The sequence below is a fragment of the Salmo salar genome, chromosome 28 (assembly GCF_965601325.2).
Source record: "Salmo salar chromosome 28, fSalSal1, whole genome shotgun sequence".
NCBI lineage: Eukaryota > Metazoa > Chordata > Actinopteri > Salmoniformes > Salmonidae > Salmo > Salmo salar.
In genome coordinates, this window is record NC_138318.1 from 43,643,736 (window position 1) to 43,668,124 (window position 24,389).

Consider the following 24,389-nt stretch of genomic DNA (forward strand, 5'->3'; position numbering starts at 1 on the left):
AATGACTATTGTAGCTGGAAACAGCTGATTTTTAATGCAATATCGACATAGGCTAATTGATCATTAGAAAACCCCTTTTGCAATTATGTTAGCACAGCTGAAAACTGTTGTCCTGATTTAAAGAAGCAATAAACTGGCCTTCTTTCGACTAGTTGAGTATCTGGAGAATCAGCATTTGTGGGTTCGATTACAGGCACAAAATGTCCAGAAACAAATAACTTTCATCTGAAACTCGTCATTCTATTCTTGTTCTGAGAAATTAAGGCTATTCCATGCGAGAAATTGCCAAGAAACTGAAGATCTCATACATCGCTGTGTACTATTCCCTTCACAGAACAGCGGAGTTGCCTCTTCACTGTTGACGTTGAGACTGGTGTTTTGCGGGTACTATTTATTGAAGCTGCCAGTTGAGGACTTGTGAGGTGTCTGTTTCTCAAACTAGACACTCTAATGTACTTGTCCTCTTGCACAGTTGTGCACCGGGGCCTCCCACTCCTCTTTCTATTCTGGTTAGAGCCTGTTTGGGTCTTTAAAGTGCAAACTTCTATTTTATTCAGCTGCATTCACAACGATTCCAATTTTCTCCAACCTCTTCTCCGCTTCTGCTGTTGTGGTGTTCATTGCAGTTGTCAATCAACTTTCTCACTGATCATTATTCACAATTCATTCAGGATTATCCTTAATCGTGGTACCATCCACATTAATGTAGAAGTGTTTAGAAACATATTCTATTCTTATTTACAATAGAAGTGACTCCAAAATGACACAATACATTGGGTCTTTGTGATTTCACAGCTGAGGCCGTGCAATGAATCCTGTCGGTGAATGTTCTGCCCCCATAGGCCCCTGTGTAGGGATGTATTTTGGACTTTAATTGAAGAAGTGGGATGGGTTTTATTTGTTGACATATCTATTTTTGTATTTTGTATGATGTTATTTTTACCCCTTTCCCGCAATATATTTTGTATTTGATCGTTCAATGTCCCGTCCAGCTGGCGGCGGTAATGCACCATTAACATTGAATGCCAACCGCCGTTTAGCCCCAAAGAAGCAGAAGAAGAACGAACACGACCGAAGAAGAAGAATCATCTTCAGACGTCAGTTATGTGCGACCCAGCGTGTTAGCTGAAGGACAAGCAGAATCGAGTGGAGGCACGAAATAACTTCAGGTGGCTATGTATCTAAAATTACTGAAACATGTAGCTCATGAAATTCACGACTTTCAGCAATGAATGCCACAATGAGTACTGTATTTACATCGACACTACGGGCTATGTGGTGCTATTTCTGTCTAGTGTTGTAACGTCGTTAGCTACGAGATGCACACAGTGTCATCACAAGCAGCCAGCCCATTTGGTTCATTATTAGGTAGCTACGATATCAAATTAGCTAGACATAACTTGATACATATATTGTTTAAACGTGAATAGCTTGTTTATGAGTTGAACATGTATACTGTAGGTTACTGCACAGAACGTCGTATCAGTTTGCTAGCTAGCTTACTAGCCGTGTCTAAGCTAACTAGCTAGTGATTTACAGCAGGGTTTCCCAAAATCGGTTCTTGCCCAGTGTTCTCTAGCCCATAAGCAGCATGTTGCTACTCTGTCATTCAACCTGGTTATTTTACTGACACATGATTAAGTCATTCAACCTAGTAACATGACTGGTATTGTTGTAGGTAGTTAACATTCATTCAACCTAGTAACATGACTGGTATTGTTGTAGGTAGTTAACATATTTATTCAAGTGAATAAATGACAGGTTGTAGTTACAGGTCCGGCCCGCCCATTAGGCAGGATTAGGGCAGCAGAGTGAGGTCGGTATTTAAAGACCTAAACTGACCAAGACGCACCTCCAACTAGGGGTCGAATATCGAATGAATTAAAACAAATGTTTATGCGCAATATTCCAAATGCCAGTTTTGCAGAAGCAAGTTTTTTTTTTTTTTATTCGTTTTTATGAGCGTTTGTCTGCTTGTTCTCATGTTGTCTCGTTCGCTCCTTCTGTTCTGTGCACCTTCCCATTTACACTGGAGATCTGTTTATAGTGATGAGATGGTCATGTCTCTGTCCTAACGATGGGAGTCTTTGTCCAAAATGCAGGAATACAGCCGACAAGCTTAGATTTAAAATACGCTCATAGAAACGCATTGGGCTTATTTAGGCCAGACTAAAACCTTTGCCTCTTTCTCCCAAGCCCCTACCACTCACAATAACAAAGATGAGAGATCACTTCTTCCTCTCTGACAAGCGGTTTCAACTCGCTATTTGCATTTGAGGTTTGGTCCAACAGAATTGGTAATATGGAGACATTCTTTTTCTGTAATAGAAGTTAGCCTTTTGAACCATCCCCTGTTTGTTTCAACTCCTCACATTTCGAGCAGAGCAGACACTACTAAAACGGATGTACCAATGAACATTAATGCTCAGTTTGTCACGAGCGCGTTATGTTACCATGTATCGCTAGCAGCAATTTAGTCAAATATTGTTATGCTAGCTGTTTAGTCTGTGATTTATACATGTGCAATACGCATAAAACAAGTTTATAAGCAATTGGCAACTCTTCTCATTCTGAGAAATAAGGTAAGCCACTTGATTTCAACATATGAACAAAGTGGACAGGCTAGCATGCTGTTCAAACAGTTGGAGACAGACAGAAGGTTTGTTCATAACAATAAACCTGATATGTCTTGTTAGCTATATTCAGAGCTAGTGAAATTATATCTAGATCCAAGTTGGCTAAACTTGAAACATAAATATTAGCTGGCTACTCACTAGCACGTGGGCTTTAGAGATTATGAGACTGGTGTTCATTTTCTATAATGCCTGCTACATTATTGGTTAATGTGCATTATGCATTGTTCTGGTTAAATTTGTTACAAAAAGGTTATTTTTTGTAGACAGAGCTGAATGCCAGATCAATGATTATTGGGGGGAAAAAAGCAGGTACAACTATTTTGATAAAATTATTAGTGGGTCTTATGGTTATGGAAGACTATATTCAACCTCGGTATAATTTACCAAGCTCTGAATTCATTGGGTTAGGGGTTGGGGTTAAATGCAGTGTATTTGACCTTTAATTGTTCAACAAAGCTTATTTAAAAAATCGAGATGCATATTGTGAATTGCCCATAAGTTTGAAAAAAATCAACATATGACTTTTAGCCCATATCGCCCATCCCTGGCTCCAACACGTAACACCTCACAATTCTGCCCAAAGACAATGAAGACTTCTCTGACCTAGTGGTATATGGGCTATTTACGCTGATGCCTCCCATGATAAGCAGTGCCTACTTTGCCAAAGTCGGGCGCAAAATATTTATCTTGTTATTGTTTCCTCCCGCATGTTGTTGGACGATCAAATAAGTCAAAGTAATATAAAGATTGGGACAAACAAGTGATGCTTAATGATAATCATAAATGGATTTAATGTGAGCATTTTCTCCAATAAACAAATGACTAGCATGAACATGTTAATTTAACATTTGGAAATGTGAAACCAACCAGACCAAATGTAGAAAGAAAATACAATATAACAAATAATCAAATCCCGATTCCAACTATAGCTCAGAACTTGGTGAAAATTCCCTAAACATGTTAACAAACACCATATCCTAAAAACAGGAGAAGTCAAAATAAAATGTACAGTATTTAATGAAATTAGGCTACTAAGTTTCCCCTCCTTCTCCGTGGGCTTTGTCATGAGTCAGTACTACAGGCTAATAAAGACTATGCAACTGCCTGTTTTACAAACGCTACCACATCGATGGGTATTCATACAATTGCATTGTGGTCTGACACCAGGCTACACTACCTTTGATGGGTAGTATGTTTTACTTTTTGACTCGCCTAGGGCGGCAGAACTGCCAGGACAGGGCCAGTGTAGCTAGCTAACAGTATTCATTCAACCCAGTTTAGGATTCAACCTAATGATGTGACTGAGACCTTAGTGAATGTTATTCATTCATTCAACCTAATGATGTGGCTGAGACCTTAGTGAATGTTATTCATTCATTTATCCATCAGGGTTTCCTCTGGAGATTGTCGTCATGGCGGTGGCATCTTTATCCCGGGCTCTGCGCTCGCTGTCCCTCTCCTGGCCGGCTCTATTACCAACCCAGGTAGGCTCTAGTCTCCATATCTAATCAAACAGCATCATGGTAGACAGTGTGGATATCTATAATAGCTATGTATTGTTTTGTGCTATATACATGATATGTATTGACCAGCTGACTCCTATGAATGTTTAGACAGCAGGACAGAGCATGGTCAGGCAGGACTAAGGCCAGATAGATAGATAAAGTTGAAGTCGGAAGTTTACATTCACTTAGTTTGGCGTCATTAAAACTTGTTTTTCAACCACTTTGGTGCGAAAAGTGCAAATAAATCCCAGAACAGCAGCAAAGGACCTTGTGAAGATGCTGGAGGAAACGGGTATAAAAGTATCTATATCCACAGTAAAACGAGTCCAAATCGACATAACCTGAAAGGCCGCTCAGCAAGGAGGAAGCCACTGCTCAAAAACCGCCATAAAAAAGCCAGACTACGGTTTGCAACTGCACATGGGGACAAAGATTGTACTTTTTAGAGAAATCTCCTCTGGTCTGATGAAACAAAAATTGAACTGTTTGGTCATAATGACCATCGTTATGTTTGGAGGAAAAATGGGGAGGCTTGCAAGCCGAAGAACACCATCCCAACCGTGAAGCACGGGGGTGGCAGCATCATTTTGTGGGGGTGCTTTGCTGCAGGAGGGACTGGTGCACTTCACAAAATAGATGGCATCATGAGAGAGGGAAATTATTTAACATTTACATTTTAGTCATTTAGCAGACGCTCTTATCCAGAGCGACTTACAGTAGTGAATGCATACATTTCATACAATTTTATACATTTCATACATTTTTTTTCTGTGGATATATTGAAGGAACATCTCAAGACATCAGTCAGGAAGTTAAATCTTGGTCACAAATGGGTCTTCTAAATGGACAATGACCCCAAGCAAAATGGCTTAAGGACAACAAAGTAAAAGGTATTGGAGTGGCCATCACAAGCCCTGACCTCATTCCTATAGAACATTTGTGGGCAGAACTGAGAAAGCGTGTGCGAGCAAGGAGGCCTACAAACCTAACTCAGTTACACCAGCTCTGTCAGGAGGAATGGGCCCAAATTCACCCATCTTATTGTGGGAAGCTTGTGGAAGGCTACCTGCAACGTTTGACCCAAGTTAAACAATTTAAAGGCAATGCCACCATATGCTATTTTAGTGTATGTAAACTTATGAACCACTGGGAATGTGATGAAAGAAATAAAAGCTGAAATAAATAATTCTCTCTACTATTATTCTGACATTTCACATTTTTAAAATAAAGTGGTGATCCTAACTGACCTAAAACAGGGAATTTTTACTAGGATTAAATGTCAGGAATTGTGAAACTGAGTTTAAATGTATTTGGCTAAGGTGTATGTAAACTTCTGACATCAACTGTATGTGGGAACTCCTTCAAGACATTCCAGGTGAAGCTCGATGAGAGAGTGTAGATATACAGTCGTGGCCAAATGTTTTGAATGATACATATTATTTTCCACAATTTTTGCTGCTTCAGTGTCTAGATATTTTTGTCAGATGTTACTATTTCATTCTTAGGGAGGAGGCTTCTAATGTTAACATGCATGAAACCAAGGCTTTTACGGTTACAGAAGTCAACAAATGAGAGCGCCTGGGGACACACAGGGCCTGGGTTAACCTCTACATAACCTACTCCTCCTCTGTTCCTCTGGTGAAGGTTACGGCTAAAGGCTAAAAGAACTGGCCATCTAGTACGGTAGAACAGAGAGTAAAAGGAGCAGATCCCTGGGCACGGTAGAATAGATTCAATGCATAATGTACAGACAAAGGTATGGTAGGATGTGAATACAGTGGCGGTAAACCTGTGCATAGAGTGACGAGGAAAGAGCTATCGTCTCTAGAAACATCATTTAGACCAGGTGAGGTCACTGCATGTGTGGGAGGTGGAACTAAAGGGTTAGCTAAGGCGTATTGAGCAGGGCTGGAGGCTCTACAGTGAAATAAGACAATAATTACTAACCAAAACAGCAATGGACAAGGCATATTGACGTTAGGGAGAGGCATGCGTAGCCAAGTGATCATAGGAGTCCAGGGAGTGGCTTCAGGCAGCTAGCGGGCCGGGGATAGTAAGCTAGCAGAAGGGCCTTTGAGGGGTTTCGCGATGGAAGAAAGTCTGTTGTGGCCACCTCGTGCTGTGACGTCGTCAGACACATCAGCAGGGCTCCGTGTGGTAAATCAGGCCAATTGGCAAAATAGGTATTGTGGCCAAAGAATTTGTCCGATGGGCCTCTTAAGCTAACAGTCTGATGTGCTGTAGACAGCTAGCGGGCTGTGGCTAGCAGGCTAGCGGGTGGGCATTCAGGGGACGTTGCGACAGAGGAGTCAGTTGAGAAAAACCCTCGGTCCAGGTATTGTAGCCCAAGGACTGGCTGATGGGCCTCTTCAGCTTGCCAGGAGATGGGCCTAGCAATGGCTAACTGACTACTACCTAGTTGCCAGTTAGCTGGCTTGCGTTTGATGGTTCTTAAGTATTAAAAATAGCAGATCCGTACTACATTGGGTGAGGAAGGGTTGCAGGAGAGTATATTCAGTCCGTAGATGGAAAGTGATATTAAAAAAAATATATATATTAAGAAAAAAAATATTTACACAAAATTTTCCAATTTAGATGGTTTGGGCTGAGTTGGACCGCAGAGTGAAGGAAAAGCAGCCAACAAGTGCTCAGCATATGTGGGAACTTCTTCAAGACTGTTGGAAAAACTGCTTTGTTGGTTAAAAGCTTGTAAGCAAGCATTTCACTGAAAGGTCTACACCTGTTGTATTTGGCGCATGTGACAAACAAGATTTGATTTGATAAGCATTCCAGGTGAAGTTGGTTGAGTGTAAAGCTGTCATCAAGGCAAAGGTGTTTAACACTTTTTTTGGTTACTACATGATTTCATATGTGTTATTTAATAGTTTGTCTTAACTATTATTCTACAATGTAGAAAATAGTAAAAATAGAGAAATCCTTGTCCAAACTGTGTGTGTGTGTGTGTGTGTGTGTGTGTGTGTGTGTGTGTGTGTGTGTGTGTGTGTGTGTGTGTGTGTGTGTGTGTGTGTGTGAGAGAGAGGTGAGTGAATTTGGAAAGTATTCAGACCCCTTGACTTTATCTACTTTTTTTTACATTACAGCCTTATTCTAAAATTGTATTAAATTGTTTTTCCCCCTCATCAATCTACACACAATACCCCATAATGAAAAGCCAAAACAGGTTTAGACATTTTTGCAAATGTATTACAAATAAAAACATATCACATTTACTTAAGTATTCAGACCCTTTACTCAGTACTTTGTTGAAGCACCTTTGGCAGTGATTACAGCCTTGAGTCTTCTTGGGTATGACGCTACAAGCTTGGCACACCTGTATTTGGGGAGTTTCTCCCATTCTTCTCTGCAGATCCTCTCAAGCTCTGTCAGGTTGGATGTGGAGCGTCGCTGCACAGCTATTTTCAGGTCTCTCCAGATATGTTAGATCGGGTTCAAGTCCGGTCTCTGGATGGGCAACTCAAGGACATTCAGAGACTTGTCCCAAAGCCATTCCTGCATTGTCTTGGGTGTGTGCTTAGGGTTGTTGTCGTATTGGAAGGTGAACCTTCACCCCAGTCTGAAGTCCTGAGCGCTCTGGAGAAGGTTTTCATCAAGGATCTCTTCATACTTTGCTCCATTCATCTTTCCCTCAATCCAAACTATTCTGCCAGTCCCTGCCACTGTAGAACATCCACACATCATGATGCTGCCACCACCATGCTTCATCGTAGGGATGGTGCCAGGTTTCCTCCAGACGTGACGCTTGGCTTTCAGGCCAAAGAGTTAAATCTTGGTTTCATCAAACCAGAGAATCTTGTATCTCATGGTCTGAGATTCTACGTGCCTTTTGGCAAACTCCAAGTGGACTGTCATTTGCTGTTTACTGAGGAGTGGCTTCCGTCTGGCCACTCTACCATAAAGGCCTGATTGGTGGAGTGCTGCAGAGATGGTTGTCCTTCTGGAAGGTTCTCCCATCTCCACAGAGGAACTCTAGAGCTCTGTCAGAGTGACCATCAGGTTCTTGGTCACCTCCCTTACCAAGGCCCTTCTCCCCAGATTGCTCAGTTTGGCCGGGCGGCCAGCTCAAGGAAGAGTCTTGGTGGTTCCAAACTTCTTCCATTTAAGAATGTTGGGAGGCCAGTGTGTTCTTAGAGACCTTCAATGCTGCAGAAATGTTTTGGTACCCTTCCCCACATCTGTGCCTCGACACAATCCTGTTTTGGAGCTCTACGGACAATTCCTTCGACCTCATGGCTTGGTTTTTGCTCTGACATGCACTGTCAAGTGTGGGACCTTATATAGACAGGTGTGAGCCTTTCCAAATCATGTCCAATCAATTGAATTTACCACAGGTGGACTCCAATCAAGTTGTAGAAACATCTCAAGGATGATCAATGGAAACAGGATGCACCTGAGCTCAATTTCGAGTCTCATAGTAAAGGAGCTGAATACTTTATGTAAATAAGGTATTCTGTTTATTTTTAATACATTTGCAAACATTTCTATAAAACAGTTTTTGCTTTGTCATTATGGGTTGTGTAGATTGATGAAAAACATGTTATTTTCTCCATTTTTAGAATTAGGCTGTAACTTAACAAGATGTAGAAAAAGTCAAGGGGTACGAATACTTTCCAAATGTTTGTTGTTCATAGACAGCAGGACAGACGGTGCGCCAGGCCCAGACCAGCTCCATGTTTCCCCCTCTAACCTGCTCTGGGTGGAGAGGCTTCATGACTACAGCCTGTCTGGAGCAGAACAGAAACGCATGGAAACAGAGGGAGAAATACACCATTAGACCTATAGGCATGAAGAAGACTGGAGGCAGAGATCACTCTGGTAACCATAATACACCATCAGACAGACTAACCCCTACCTACATCCTATGTATAGTACACCATCAGACAGTGAGACTGACTGGGACAGACATACCATTGGTTGAGCTATATTTCCCTCCTAACCAATAGGGAGGGTTCGTACACATGGCATTGGAGGAGGCCATAAACAGAGATACCGTTGGATTGACTTCCAGCGTCTCCGCTATGAACCAGGCAGAGAGGAGCAGACCTTCGAGGAGAGGGTGATGGAGGTCCGGTATGACCCCTGCAGGTACGAGAATTACTCTTAACCTAACCCCTGTTGGTGGCCCCCACCCCTGTTGGCACTATCAACAAGGCAGGTCCTACAGGCCCTAGTGTTGGCGCACCTGGACTACTGTTCAGTAGTGTGGTCAGGTGCCACAAAGAGGGACTTAAGAAAATTGCAATTGTCTCAGAACAGGGCAGCACAGCTGGCCCTTGGATGTATGCAGAGAGAAAACAATAATATACATGTCAATCTCTCCTGGCTCAAAGTGGAGGAGAGATTGACTTCATCACTACTTGTATATGTCAGAGGTATTGACATGTTGAATGTACCGAGCTGTCTGTTTAAACTACTGGCACACAGCTCTGACACCCATGCATACCCCACAAGACATGCCACCAGAGGTCTCTTCACAGTCCCCAAGTCCAGAACAGACTATGGGAGGAGCACAGTACTACATAGAGCCATGACTACATGGAACTCTATTCCACATCAGGTAACTGATGCAGCAGTAGAATCAGATTTAAAAAGCAGGTAAAAATACACCTTATGGAACAGCGGGGACTGTGAAGCAACGCAAACACACACAGTAGCATATGCACTATGCACACACACAGTAGCATATGCACTATTCACAGACACACACATGGATTTTGTGTTGTAGAGTAGTGGCCACTTCATTTGGTGTGAAATCTGTTGTGAATGTATTGTCATGTTTTTGTGTAACTGCCTTAATTTTGCTGGACCCCAGGAAGAATAGCTGCTGCCTTGGCAGGAACTAATGGGGATCCACAATGTATACAAAAACCCTACCCTGTTTTTGGCCCTACCCCGTCGTCGGCCCCCACCCACCCTACCCTGATGTCGCCCATTCCTCCTGACAGAGCTGGTGTTTTCTATGGGATTGAGGTCAGGGCTTTGTGATCACCACTCCAGTAACTTGACTTTGTTGTCCTTAAGCAATTTTGCCACAACTTTGGAAGTATGCTTGGGGTCATTGTCCATTTGGAAGACCCATTTGCGACCAAGCTTTAACCTCTATGGGCTAGGTGGGACGCTTGCGTCCCACCTACGTAACAGCCACTGGCAGCCTGTGGCGCGATTTTCAAAACGTAAAAAATCCTATTACTTCAATTTCTCAAACATATGACTATTTTACAGCTATTTAAAGACAAGACTCTCGTTAATCTAACCACACTGTCCGATTTCAAATAAAGGAATCTCTCAGGTTTTGACCTGCCATTTGAGTTCTGCTATACTCACAGACACCATTCAAACAGTTTTAGAAAATTTAGGGTGTTTTCTATCCATATGTAATAAGTATATGCATATTCTAGTTAATGGGTAGGAGTGGTAACCAGATTAAATCGGGTATGTTTTTTATCCAGCCGTGTCAATACTGCCCCCTAGCCCTAACAGGTTAACTTCCTGACTGATGTCTTGAGATGTTGCTTCAATATATCCACATAATTTTCCTCCCTCATGATGCCATCTATTTTGTGAAGTGCACCAGTCCCTCCTGCAGCAAAGCACCCCCACAACATGATGCTGCCACCTCCGTGCTTCACGGTTGGGATGGTGTTCTTCGGGTTGCAAGCCTCCCCCTTTTTCCTCCAAACATAACGATTGTTTCATCAGACCAGAGGACATTTCTCCAAGTATGATCTTTGTCCTCATGTGCAGTTGCAAACCGTAGTCTGGCTTTTTTATGGAGGTTTTGGAGCAGTGGCTTCTTCCTTGCTGAGCGGCCTTTCAGGTTATGTCGATTTGGACTCGTTTTACTGTGGATATAGATACTTTTGTACCCGTTTCCTCCAGCATCTTCACAAGGTCCTTTGCTGTTGTTCTGGGATTGATTTGCGCTTTTCGCACCAAAGTACGTTCATCTCTAGGAGACAGAACACGTCTCTTTCCTGAGCGGTATGACGGCTGCGTGGTCCCATGGTGTTTACGCTTGCGTACTATTGTTTGTACAGATGAACGTGGTACCTTCAGGCGTTTGGAAATTGCTCCCAAGGATGAACCAGACTTGTGGAGGTCTACAATCTTTTTCTGATGTCTTTTGATTTTCCCATGATGTCAAGCAAAGAGGCACTGAGTTTGAAGGTAGGCCTTGAAATACATCCACAGGTACACCTCCAATTGACTCAAATGATGTCAATTAGCCTATCAGAAGCTTCTAAAGCCATGACATCGTTTTTCTGTTTAAAGGCACAGTCAACTTAGTGTATGTAAACTTCTGACCCACTGGAATTGTGATTAAGTGAAATAATCTGTCTGTAAACAATTGTTGTAAAAATTACTTGTGTCAGGCACAAAGTAGATGTCCTAACCGATTTGCAACAACTTTAGTTTGCTAACAAGAAATTTGTCGAGTGTTTGAAAAACGAGTTTTAATGACTTCAACCGAAGTGTTTGTAAACTTCCGACTTCAACTGTACATATTTATACTGTGTGTACTAAGGGACACACATCTGTGCAACATCACGTACCACCAAGATCACACATTGACCCGTGCCTACTAGACACAAAGGATATCAGTTGTCCAGCTGCTTTTGTATGTTGGCCGTCTGGCATGCTTAGAGGTCAGCCAGCGGTCCACGGCAGGAGTGGGATCGAACTCCTCGACTGAAGGCTCCTCCAGGCTGATCCTGATCTGGTCTTCGGTGGTGGAGACCCCAAGGCAGCAGCTTGTTGAATTCTTAATCCGGTTCTGCGCAGAGAAGCCTCGCTCACACTGGGCGGCTGAAATGGGCAGCACCAGCATAAGCTGCAGTATGTTGTAGGGAAAATATATCTTTCAATTTTATTTAAACTCTTACTATTAATTTATCAAAACCAACCATATAAGGATACCATGCATAATCACTCAGGACTGTTAGTCTACCTTGTAATCGTGCCTGTAGGGGTCCTTTGTCAACATGGTCTCCCAGAGGCCACTGTAGGACTTGTCCTTGAAATTGTGGCTGACCAGGATTTTCAGCCCTCATCCTGGATTGCAGCCATGTTGCACCCCGATCTGCAGGATTGAACAGAGCAAGTGAGTTTGCAAACATAACATTGTCTCATATGGCAATGCAGTGTCAAATAAATTCTTACCTCTCTAGAGGCTCCTTGAAATGCCTCATCAGGTCTGCCATCATCACCAGAGGTGGGAAGGCTGGCCTGGTCTTCTGGCCATGTGTCAGGGTTTAGTACTCTGAAAGACTCCACTGGGGTCTGGACACCCTCATCCTTCACCAAACCACCATACATTGATTCTCACACTGAGAATCTGTCTTAATCATCGATTTCTTTTACATCCTAACAAGCTCTCATCCTAACACACCTGGAATCTCCTCTCATCAACCTGCTGCTGAGCAAGCATGGTCTGGATCTTCTCCAGCATGCCTCCTGCCTTTGCACTAAGCTTTAGTGCTTCCAGTCTGGTCACTGTCTTCCTCAACTCTGACGTGGCTTGGGGGAGGATCAGGTCATTCCTTTGCAGGGTGAGGATAGCTCCTCAAACATGTCTGAGAGAAAATGGCAGAATACACAAGTGCATTCTCCATTTCCCCCTTTCTTTAAGTAGTGAGTAAATAAACTTGTCAGTTACTTGATTCTGAAAGTTAATTTGAGTCTTGAACCTATTTTTTAACAACTAGTGTGGTATTACATTTCCTGTGTAAAACTGACCTTCTTTGCCCGCCCTTGAACTTCTGCTGTTGTTGATGCTACGGCCAGGTGCTGCAGAACGGAGTACTGGTCTTCATCAGTGGCATGGTCCTTGTCTTGTCCATGCCGCATGAACACTGAGGGCTCTGTGGACATGAGGGATCCAACGAGTTCCCTTGACGCTAGACGCTGTGCAAATATCCACACCGAGCTCTTGCCCGAGTACGTAAAGCTCTCGTTTGGATTTTCCGCTGACGTGATACGTCTTCCATATCAGATTCAGAAGATCGTACACGACAGACACCTTTTGGCTCTTTCTTCTGAATGGTCAGTATTGCCAGCTCTAGCCTGTGAAAGTCCCCCTTGTCTCTTGTGTCAACAGAAAACAATAATTCTGTGGTCCATTCCAACACTTAGCACACACACACAGTGTTGTTTAACATTCTCTGTTAGCAAATAAAACTAAATCATAGAGAATTTATTAGTTACAAACCTATGTGGCATACAGTGAATTGGGATTATATGCCCCCCTGCCTCTCTCTGCAGGTGGTGCAATCACTCTCCCATGATGGCCCATGTTCACGGAGGCACCATCTGCCCCGAAGGAGATGCACTTCATCCATGACAGTCCTCCTCTTGGCAAATAGCATGAAATGTGGCCTTGGTGGCATCCAAAACACCTCGAATGACAACACAAAAAAACAATTATACAAAAGCATTTCTGACAAACTAAATTCTATCTCCATTACGAATAATGATTCAACTTCACACAAGAATAAAGCCTATAAAGAGAAACAACTCACCAATGGCATGGGAATGCTCAAGGGTCTGTTGTCCGACCAGGAGATTGACTGGCTTCCCATCCTCCAACAAGCGTACGTAGACAATCTCGCGTTCGGTGTTGGATATATCAGTGTCTCTCCGTCTATTAGAACAGCAAGATGCTTCGCTGACAGGCTCTCTCTCATTATGCCAGCAATTTGACGGATCATCTCCGCACTTCTTACAACATTGTCGTATGTGGGATTAATGTCAACTCCATTTTTCTGGTGGAGTCTGATAAGCGGCCCAAATTTGACAAAAGGTTCTTCTTTCACAATGAAGTATGCAATGTTTATCTTCATTTTCAGCTGCCTCTTCTCCTCCGACAGCCGCACTTGCCTCCTCAAGGCTGCTGACACTGATGGTTTCACCTGTCTCAACAGGTACAGATCTCTGCACTGCCGCCACGAGATGTTATGTTTCGCTACGCTATCTCTTTTCAGATGCGGGTTTCCTGACACGAAGGATGAGTTGCCCGCCTGTTTCTGCCCTTGATATAATATTTGCAGAACATGACGTTGTTTTCGAACTCTAGCCATGGGAACATTTTGACCCAATTCGCATTGAATCTATATGTTCACCCTCCCCCCGGCTACAGTGGCCATTGAAGTGACAGCGGGGGTCACGGTAGCTTCGCTAACGTTGTTCTCAGCAGCTTCGCCAACGTTCTCAGTGGCTTCGCTATCGTTGTTCTCAGTGGCTTCGCCAACGTTCTCAGCGGCTTCGCTATCGTTGTTCTCAGCGGCTTCGCTATCGTTGTTCTCAGCAGCTTCGCCAACGTTCTCAGTGGCTTCGCTATCGTTGTTCTCAGTGGCTTCGCCAACGTTCTCAGCGGCTTCGCTATCGTTGTTCTCAGCGGCTTCGCTATCGTTGTTCTCAGCGGCTTCGCTACCGTTGTTCTCAGCGGCTTCGCTACCGTTGTTCTCAGCGGCTTCGCTACCGTTGTTCTCAGCGGCTTCGCTACCGTTGTTCTCAGCGGCTTCGCCAACGTTGTTCTCAGCGGCTTCGCCAACGTTGTGAAGAGGCTTCGTTAGTTGAAACTTGCGAATCCCCCTCACCAGATTCCTCTTTCTCATCAATTTTATCGCTTAAAGTTAAATTGAATGGGCTTCATTTTTAGCGATGTTGCACGTTAACTTATAGCCTATACCGATACTTTTTTCCAGTGTTCACCTTTCTCTCACTCTGACTGGACTGCGTCATCACAGAAAACTCTATGGTTGGCGCATGCCGCTTGTGGAATGTGGGACTTGTAGTTTTTAAACAATTAGCAGCGGGGAAAAAATAGATTACGGTAGGTTAATCTTTACTCGCACACTGTGCTCGTAAATTATTTTTACGGTTTGCACATATCTATTTTTAGGGGCAAATGCGAGTGAAATACTCGCGCTGTAGAGCCCTGTGTTGTCGGCCGCCCCTACCCTGTTGTTTTACCCCAACCCGTTGCAAGCTGTATCTACTGGTCTCTTTCTCTGGTAAACTGGATGTCTGCTGTCTGTGATATACAGTGCATTCAGAAAGTATTCAGGCCCCTTCACTTTATCAAAATGTTGTTACGTTTCAGCCTTATTCTAAAATGTATACATTTATTTTTTTCCCCCATCAGTCTACACACAATACCCCATAATGACAGTGAAAACAGGTTTTTAGAAATGTTTGCAAATTTTAAAATAAAAATATATTTACATAAGTATTCGGACCCTTTGCTATGAGACTCGAAATTGAGCTCAGGTGCATCCTGTTTCCATTGATCATTCTTGATCCGTAGAGCTCTGAGTCGGATTGTGTCTAGGCACAGATCTGGGGGAAGGGTACCAGAATATTACTGCAGCATTGAAGGTCCCCAAGAACACAGTGGCCTCCATCATTCTTAAATGGAAGAAATTTGGTACCACCAAGACTCTTCCTAGAGCTGGCCGCCCGGCCAAACTGAGCAATCGGGGGAGAAGGGCTTTGGTCAGGGAGGTGACAAAGAACCCGATGGTCACTCTGACAGCTCCAGAGTTTCTCAGTGGCGATTGAAGATCTTCCCGGAAGGACAACCATCTCTGCAGCACTCCACCAATCAGGCCTTTATGGTAGTGGCCAGACGGAAGACACTCCTGTGTCTGTATGAGGATGACTTAACACTATACAAGTCAGCTACTACAGCAACTGAAATGACTGCAACACATAAAGAGCTGCAGTTAGTTTCAGAATGGCTGCCAAAGAATAAGTTAGGACTAACTATTTAAACTTAAAGCATTGTATTTGGGACAAATCATTCACTAAACCTCAACTAAATCTTGTAATAAATAGTGTGGAAGTTGAGCAAGTTGAAGTGACTAAACTGCTTGGAGTAAACCTGGATTGTTCCAAGATATTTATATGAGGTTACAACCTCAATCTCCTTGCCCTGACAGGTAGTAATAGGTGAAAGGTTCAGGGGTCTATTTCTTGCTTTAGAAAACACCAGTAGTTTTGTCAGTATTGAGGATAAGCTTCAATTGAGACAAGGTATGTTGAACAGTATTAAAAGCAGTTTGCAAGTTCTGGAAAGCTTTTGTAAGAGATGAAGCACAACAGTAAATAACAGTATCATCAGTATAAAAATGAAGTTGTGCATTTTGGATATTTTTGTCTAAATTATTTATATAAATAGTGAATAAGAGAGGACCAAGTACAGAGCCTTGGGGCACACCATTTAAGACAGACAATTTAACAGACCTAAGCCCATCAAATTGAGTTCACGGAGTTCTATCAGACAGATAGTTAACAAACCATGCAACTGCATGCTCCGAAAGACCTACACTCTGCAATCTCTGCCTTTAGTATCGCATGATCAACTGTATCAAAAGCCTAGGCTGAGAGAGGCTGGACTGAGGGCTTGTAGGCATGTTGTAAGGCAGGTCCTCACCAGACATCACCGGCAACAACGTTTTGTCTCACCAGGGGTGATGGTCGGATTCGCATTTATCGTCGAAGGAATGAGCGTTACATCGAGGCCTGTACTCTGGAGCGGGATCAGTTTGGAGGTGGAGGGTCCGTCATGGTCTGGGGCGGTGTGTCACAGCATCATCGGACTGAGCCTGTTGTCATTGCAGATAATCTCAACGCTGTGCGTTACAGGGAAGACATCCTCCTCCCTCATGTGGTACCCTTCCTGCAGGCTCATCCTGACATGACCCTCCAGCATGACAATGCCACCAGCCATACTGCTCGTTCTGTGCGTGATTCCCTGCAAGACAGGAATGTCAGTGTTCTGCCATGGCCAGAGAAGAGCCGGATCTCAATCCCATTGAGCACGTCTGGGACCTGTTGGATCGGAGGGTGAGGGCTAGGGCCATTCCCCCCCAGAAATCTCCGGGAACTTGCAGGTGCCTTGGTGGAAGAGTGGGGTAACATCTCACAGCAAGAACTGACAAATCTGATGCAGTCCATGAGGAGGAGATGCACTGCAGTACTTAATGCAGCTGGTGGCTACACCAGATACTGACTGACTTTTGATTTTGACCCCCCAGACCCTTTGTTCAGGGACACATTATTCAATTTCTGTTAGTCACATGTCTGTGGAACTTGTTCAGTTTGTCTTTTGTTGAATCTTGTTATGGTCATACAAATATTTGCACGTTAAATTTGCTGAAAATAAATTCAGTTGACAGTGAGAAGACGTTTCTTTTTTTGCTGAGTTTAGGAAAAATAAAGAAAAACCCTTGAATGAGTAGGTTTTCTCAAACTTTTGACCTGTAGTGTATCTACTGGTCTTTTTCTATGTGAATCTAGAAGACGTTCGCTGTCTAAGTGATCTATTGGTCTTTCGTAACAGATCTGCAGAAATAGCTCTGGTGGCAGGAGGCAAGAGGAAGCGTTGGATTATTGCTACAGAGAACATGCAAGTTGGAGACCTCATTAAAACCTCTGGGACTATCGGCCGCATGGCAGGTAAGACCTCCATCCAAACCCTAGCTGCTGCACTGTGTGGAAGCTTCAGTCAAGCCTCCTGCCTTTTTGTATTTGTTTTATTTTATCCTTAATTTGCGAGGTAAGTTGACTGACCACATTCTCATTTACAGCAACAACGGGAGAATAGTTACAGGGGAGAGGAAGGGGGATGAATGAGCCAATTCTAAGCTAGGGAAGATTTGGTGGCCATGATGGCCAGATTGGGAATTTAGCCCGTGCTAGACCCACCTGTCCTCTCCACAAGATAATGGAGCTGTTTCTAACCCACATGTCCTCCATAGGATAATGGAGCTGTTTCTAACCCACCTGTCCTCTCCATAAGATAATGGAGCTGTTTCTAACCCACCGGTCCTCTCCATAAGATAATGGAGCTGTTTCTAAACCACCTGTCCTCTCCATAAGATAATGGAGCTGTTTCTAACCCACCTGTCCTCACAAGATAATGGAGCTGTTTCTAAACCACCTGTCCTCTCCATAAGATAATGGAGCTGTTTCTAACCCACCTGTCCTCACAAGATAATGGAGCTGTTTCTAACCCACCTGTCCTCTCCATAAGATAATGGAGCTGTTTCTAACCCACCTGTCCTCTCCATAAGATAATGGAGCTGTTTCTAACCCACCAGTCCTCTCCATAAGATAATGGAGCTGTTTCTAACCCACCTGTCCTCTCCATAAGATAATGGAGCTGTTTCTAACCCACCTGTCCTCTCCATAAGATAATGGAGCTGTTTCTAACCCACCTGTCCTCTCCACAAGATAATGGAGCTGTTTCTAACCCACCTGTCCTCTCCATAAGATAATGGAGCTGTTTCTAACCCACGTGTCCTCCATAAGATAATGGAGCTGTTTCTAACCCACCTGTCCTCCATAAGATAATGGAGCTGTTTCTTAACCACCTGTCCTCCATAAGATAATGGAGCTGTTTCTTACCCACCTGTCCTCCATAAGATAATGGAGCTGTTTCTAACCCACCTGTCCTCTCCATAAGATAATGGAGCTGTTTCTTACCCACCTGTCCTCTCCACAAGATAATGGAGCTGTTTCTTACCCACCTGTCCTCTCCACAAGATAATGGAGCTGTTTCTAACCCACCTGTCCTCTCCATAAGATAATGGAGCTCTCAAGTCTGTTATAATGTATGTTGTCTCCGGTCAGTAATGTATATTGTATGTATAATATTATAGAATAGTCTGTATAATATTCTAATGTTTCTGTCATGATGTCTTCTAGTTTCGGCTAAAGAAGGAGACTCGTTCCCCCTGGGAGCTCTTCCTGTTGGAACTCTGGTCAACAACCTGGAACTGTATCCTGGGAAAGGAGCCACCTACATCCGTGCTGCAGGTAACCTTTACCCCTAACCACTGATCCCTATCCGTGCTGCAGGTAACCTTTACCCCTAACCACTGTCCTTTAACCCCTGATCCCTATCTGTGCTGCAGTTGAACAATCTCCTTCTCATACATTAGAAGTGGAATAATAATAATTACTCTGATCACTATTGAGAAATGATATTGAGTCACTATTGAAACCGTTTTATTGTGGTTGTAGGTACGAGTGGAGTGTTACTTCGTAAAGTCAACGGAACAGCGATTGTACAGCTGCCATCTAAACAGCAGATTCAGGTGAGATTACTGTCGGTCGGAACAGCAGATTCAGGTGAGACTACTGTCGGTCGGAACAGGTGAGACTACTGTCGGTCGGAACAGGTGAGACTACTGTCGGTCGGAACAGGTGAGACTACTGTCGGTCGGAACAGGTGAGACTACTGTCGGTCGGAACAGCAGATTCGGGTAATATTCTCACTGTTGTCTTCTGGTTTGTTGTCTTCTGGTTTGGCTGTCCGTAGCCTCGTTTACACTTTACGTTACCGTGAGTCTCGTCATCTGATCATTAAGATCCAATCTCTATCTGATCAACGTTTGTTGCATCTAAACATTGTATTTTATCCTTCCACTGTGTCTGCATTTGGACCAGATTATCTGGTGCCTCCCTTAATTAATACATATTATTTTAAAATGATATCAATGTATTTATTTTAAGACAATTACTGATGTCATAAATCAATGATTTTAGAGGCCTGTATGATGATTTTAAATGGTTTGACCATCTGTTTACACTGACTGCACCTCACCAGATCTAGAAGCTGGTGCTCTGACTGCACCTCACCAGATCTAGAAGCTGGTGCACTGACTGCACCTCACCAGATCTAGAAGCTGGTGCTCTGACTGCACCTCACCAGATCTAGAAGCTGGTGCTCTGACTGCACCTCACCAGATCTAGAAGCTGGTGCTCTGACTGCACCTCACCAGATCTAGAAGCTGGTGCTTTGACTGCACCTCACCAGATCTAGAAGCTGGTGCTTTGACTGCACCTCACCAGATCTAGAAGCTGGTGCTCTGACTGCACCTCACCAGATCTAGAAGCTGGTGCTCTGACTGCACCTCACCAGATCTAGAAGCTGGTGCTCTGACTGCACCTCACCAGATCTAGAAGCTGGTGCTCTGACTGCACCTCACCAGATCTAGAAGCTGGTGCTCTGACTGCACCTCACCAGATCTAGAAGCTGGTGCTCTGACTGCACCTCACCAGATCTAGAAGCTGGTGCTCTGACTGCACCTCACCAGATCTAGAAGCTGGTGCTCTGACTGCACCTCACCAGATCTAGAAGCTGGTGCTTTGACTGCACCTCACCAGATCTAGATTCTAGAAGCTGATGCTCTGACTGCACCTCACCAGATCTAGATTCTAGAAGCTGATGCTCTGACTGCATCTCACCAGCTCTTGTCTTCTGTTTCCAGGTGATTGAGACATGCATGGTCACAGTGGGACGGGTGTCCAACATCGATCACAACAAACGGATCATTGGTAAAGCTGGCAGGAACCGTTGGCTCGGCATCCGGCCCTCCAGCGGCTTGTGGAAGAGGAAAGGCGGCTGGGCCGGACGCAAGATCAAACCACTACCCCCCATGAAGAGTTATATTAACCTGCCTTCAGTGTCTGCCAACTAAACATGTGCTAAACGCTGTATGCAACAGGACTAGCATGACAGGAGATGCCACCTCTTCTCTCTCTTTTTAGATCGATCAGAGGCAGTGATGTTAATGGACAGAGCTGTCTCTGTCAGTGGTTACTCAGTAAGATACTTAGTGATTTCAGTTATGCAGTCTCGTGACAATGTTTTGGTCTGTTATGACATGGATTTTGTGAAATGAAATTATGTAACTGTCTGAAGTGTTGGTAGAGAATGAGGCTTGGGAAGTAGACAAGGTTCCAAACTTTATTAAACACAGCTGCTCCTGGGGAGAGCATGGAAGGAAACCAAACAATAAAACACATTTACATCCATAGTGAAACATTCAAAGGTTAACCCATGTTTTTTACATTTACATCATTTAGCAGACGCTCTTATCCAGAGCGACTTACGATATTTTCTTAAATGGTATTTAAAAATGTCTTATCTGTTAAAACAAGGTTTGTGCAAAGACACCTGGGAGGCGTTTTCAAAAGCGGGATGAATAAGTTGCTAGACTGGTTGTCAGGATATTTAGGGAAGTTGGCTAAGACCTGCTGGAGTTGGGCTTAACAACAGCCTCCTATTAAAGTTATTCATACATAGTGGTCTATTATAGAGTTGGGCTTAACTCCTATTAAAGTTATTCCATACATACATAGTGGACTATTATAGAGTTGGGCTTAACAGCCTCCTATTGAAGTTATTCCATACATAGTGGTCTATTATAGAGTTGGGCTTAACTCCTATTAAAGTTATTCCATACATACATAGTGGACTATTATAGAGTTGGGCTTAACAGCCTCCTATTGAAGTTATTCCATACATACATAGTGGTCTATTATAGAGTTGGGCTTAACAGCCTCCTATTAAAGTTATTCCATACATAGTGGTCTATTATAGAGTTGGGGCAGTCAAGCTCTTGTTGGAATCTTCATATGGAGACAACAGCCTCCTTTTTAACTTATTCCATGCATAGATATTGGTCAAATTATAGTTATTCCATACCCAGTGGTCTATTATAGTTATTCCATGCATACATAGTGGTCTATTATAGTTATTCCATACCTAGTGGTCTATTATAGTTATTCCATACATAGTGGTCTATTATAGTTATTCCATACATAGTGGTCTATTATAGTTATTCCATACCTAGTGGTCTATTATAGTTATTCCATACATGGACAACAGTGGTCTATTATAGTTATTCCATACCTAGTGGTCTATTATAGTTATTCCATACATAGTGGTCTATTATAGTTATTCCATACCTAGTGGTCTATTATAGTTATTCCATACCTAGTGGTCTATTATAGTTATTCCATACATGGACAACAGTGGTCTATTATAGTTATTCCATACCTAGTGGTCTATTATAGTTATTCCATACATGGACAACAGTGGTCTATTATAGTTATTCCATACATGCATGCACACAGTGGTCTATTGTAGTTATTCCATACAGTGCATTTGGAAAGTATTCTGACCCCTTGACTTTTTCCACATTTAATTACAGCCATATTCTGAAATTATATATATTTTTTAATTCACTCATCTACACACAATTCCCCATAATGAGAAAGCGAAAAGCATTCAGACCCTTTGTTATGAGACTTGAAATTGAGCTCAGGTGCATCCTGTTTCCATTGATCATCCTTGAGATATTTCTACAACTTGATTGGAGTCCACCTGTGGTAAATTCATGAACATGATTTGGAAAGAGACACACACCTGTCTATAGAAGGTCCCACAGTTGACAGTGGATGTCATAGCAAAAACCAAGCCATGAGCTAGAAGGAATTGTCCGTAGAGCTCCGAGACTGGATTGTGTCAAAGCACAGATCTGGGGAAGGTTACAAAAACATTTCTGCAGCATTGAAGGTCCACAAAAACACAGTGGTCTCCATCATTCTTAAATGACAGAATCAGGCCTTTATGGTAGTGTCAAGATGGTGCCGACAGATGGTCGTCTCGCTTCGAGTCCTTAGGAAACTATGCAGTAATTTGTTTTTTTATATATTATTTCTTACATTGTTACCCCAGGGAATCTTAAATCTTATTACATACAGCCGGGAAGAACTATTGGATATAAGAGCAACGTCAACTTACCAACATTATGACCAGGAATATGACATTCCCGAAGCGGATCCTCTGTTAGGACCACCACTCAGGACAATGGATCTGATCCCAGTAGCCGACCCAAAACAACGGCGCCGCAGAAGGGCCCTCCTGGTCATGCTCTATAGACGTGCACATCACCCATCGCTCCTGAGTATACTACTCGCCATTGTCCAGTCTCTTGACAACAAGGTTGACGAAATTCGAGCAAGGGTTGCCTTCCAGAGAGACAGAGATTGTAACACGACTCATGGTGTAATCATAACAACATACAGGAACTCAAGTCCTGCTCATCCGAACTAGAATTCCTTACAATCAAATGCCGGCCATATTACCCCCCAAGAGAATTCTCGTCAGTTATCGTCACAGGGCGTACATTACCCCTCAAGTAGACACCATGACGGCCCTCAAGGAACTTCACTGGACTCTATGTAAACTGGAAACCATATATCCTGAGGCTGCATTTATTGTAGCTGGGGATATTAACAAAGCAAATTTGAGAACAAGGCTACCTAAATTCTATCAGCATATTGATTGTAGTACTCTCGGGGGTAATACACTCGATCATTGCTACTTTAACTTTCGTGATGCATACAAGGCCCTCTCCGCCCTCCCTTCGGCAAATCCGACCACGGTGCCATCTTGCTCCTACCATCTTATAGGCTGAAACTCAAACAGGATGTACCAGTGACTAGAACCATTCAACGCTGGTCTGACCAATCGGAATCCACGCTTCAAGATTGTTTTGATCACGCGGACTGGGATATGTTCCGGTCAGCCTCAGAGAACAATATCGATCTATACGCTGACTCAGTGAGTGAGTTTATAAAGAAGTGCATTGGAGATGCTGTACCCACTGTGACTTTTAAAACCTACCCTAACCAGAAACCGTGGATGGATGGTGTTATTTGCGCAAAACTGAAAGCGCGAACCACCGCATTTAACCATGGAAAGAGGTCTGAGAATATGGCTGAATATAAACAGTGTAGTTATTCCCTCCGCAAGGCAATCAAACAAGCAAATTGCCGGTACAGGGACAAAGTGGAGTCGCAATTCAACGGCTCAGAAATGAGACGTATGTGGCAGGGTCTACAGGAAATCACGGCTTACAAAAAGAATACCAGCCATGTCACGGACACCGACGTAACGCTTCCAGACAAACTAAACACCTTCTTTGCCCGCTTTGAGGATAATACAGTGCCACCGTTGGGCCCGCTACCAAGGACTGTGCCCCCCCTTCTTCTCCTTGGCCGACGTCAGTAAAACATTGAAACGGGTTAACCCTCGCAAGGCTGCCTGCCCAGACGGCATCCCTAGCCGCGTCCTCAGAGCATGTGCAGACCAGCTGGCTGGTGTGTTTACGGACATATGCAATCACTCCCTATCCCAGTCTGCTGTCCCCACATGCTTCAAGATGGTCACCATTGTTCCTGTACCCAAGATGGCAAAGGTAACTGAGCTAAATGACTATCGCCCCGTAGCACTCACTTCTGTCATCATGAGGTGCTTTGAGGGACTAGTCAAGGATCATTTCACCTCTACCTTACCTGCCACCCTAGACCCACTTCAATTTGCTTACCGCCCCAATAGATCCACAGACGATGCAATCGCCATCACTCTGCA

At 43.5% G+C, this 24,389-nt stretch overlaps 1 protein-coding gene across 1 annotated transcript; it reads left to right on the forward strand.

Moving 5' to 3' along the window:
• Positions 1 to 1,055: 1,055 nt before the first annotated feature.
• mrpl2 (mitochondrial ribosomal protein L2) lies at positions 1,056 to 20,999 on the forward strand. The gene is made up of 8 exons (XM_045710220.2): positions 1,056 to 1,169; positions 4,026 to 4,120; positions 8,791 to 8,974; positions 9,103 to 9,244; positions 17,502 to 17,617; positions 18,869 to 18,979; positions 19,187 to 19,260; positions 20,437 to 20,999. Exons 2-8 carry the CDS (start codon positions 4,049 to 4,051, stop codon positions 20,644 to 20,646), a joined length of 909 nt encoding a protein of 302 aa, XP_045566176.1. The 5' UTR covers positions 1,056 to 1,169; positions 4,026 to 4,048; the 3' UTR covers positions 20,647 to 20,999.
• The last annotated feature ends 3,390 nt before the right edge of the window (positions 21,000 to 24,389 follow it).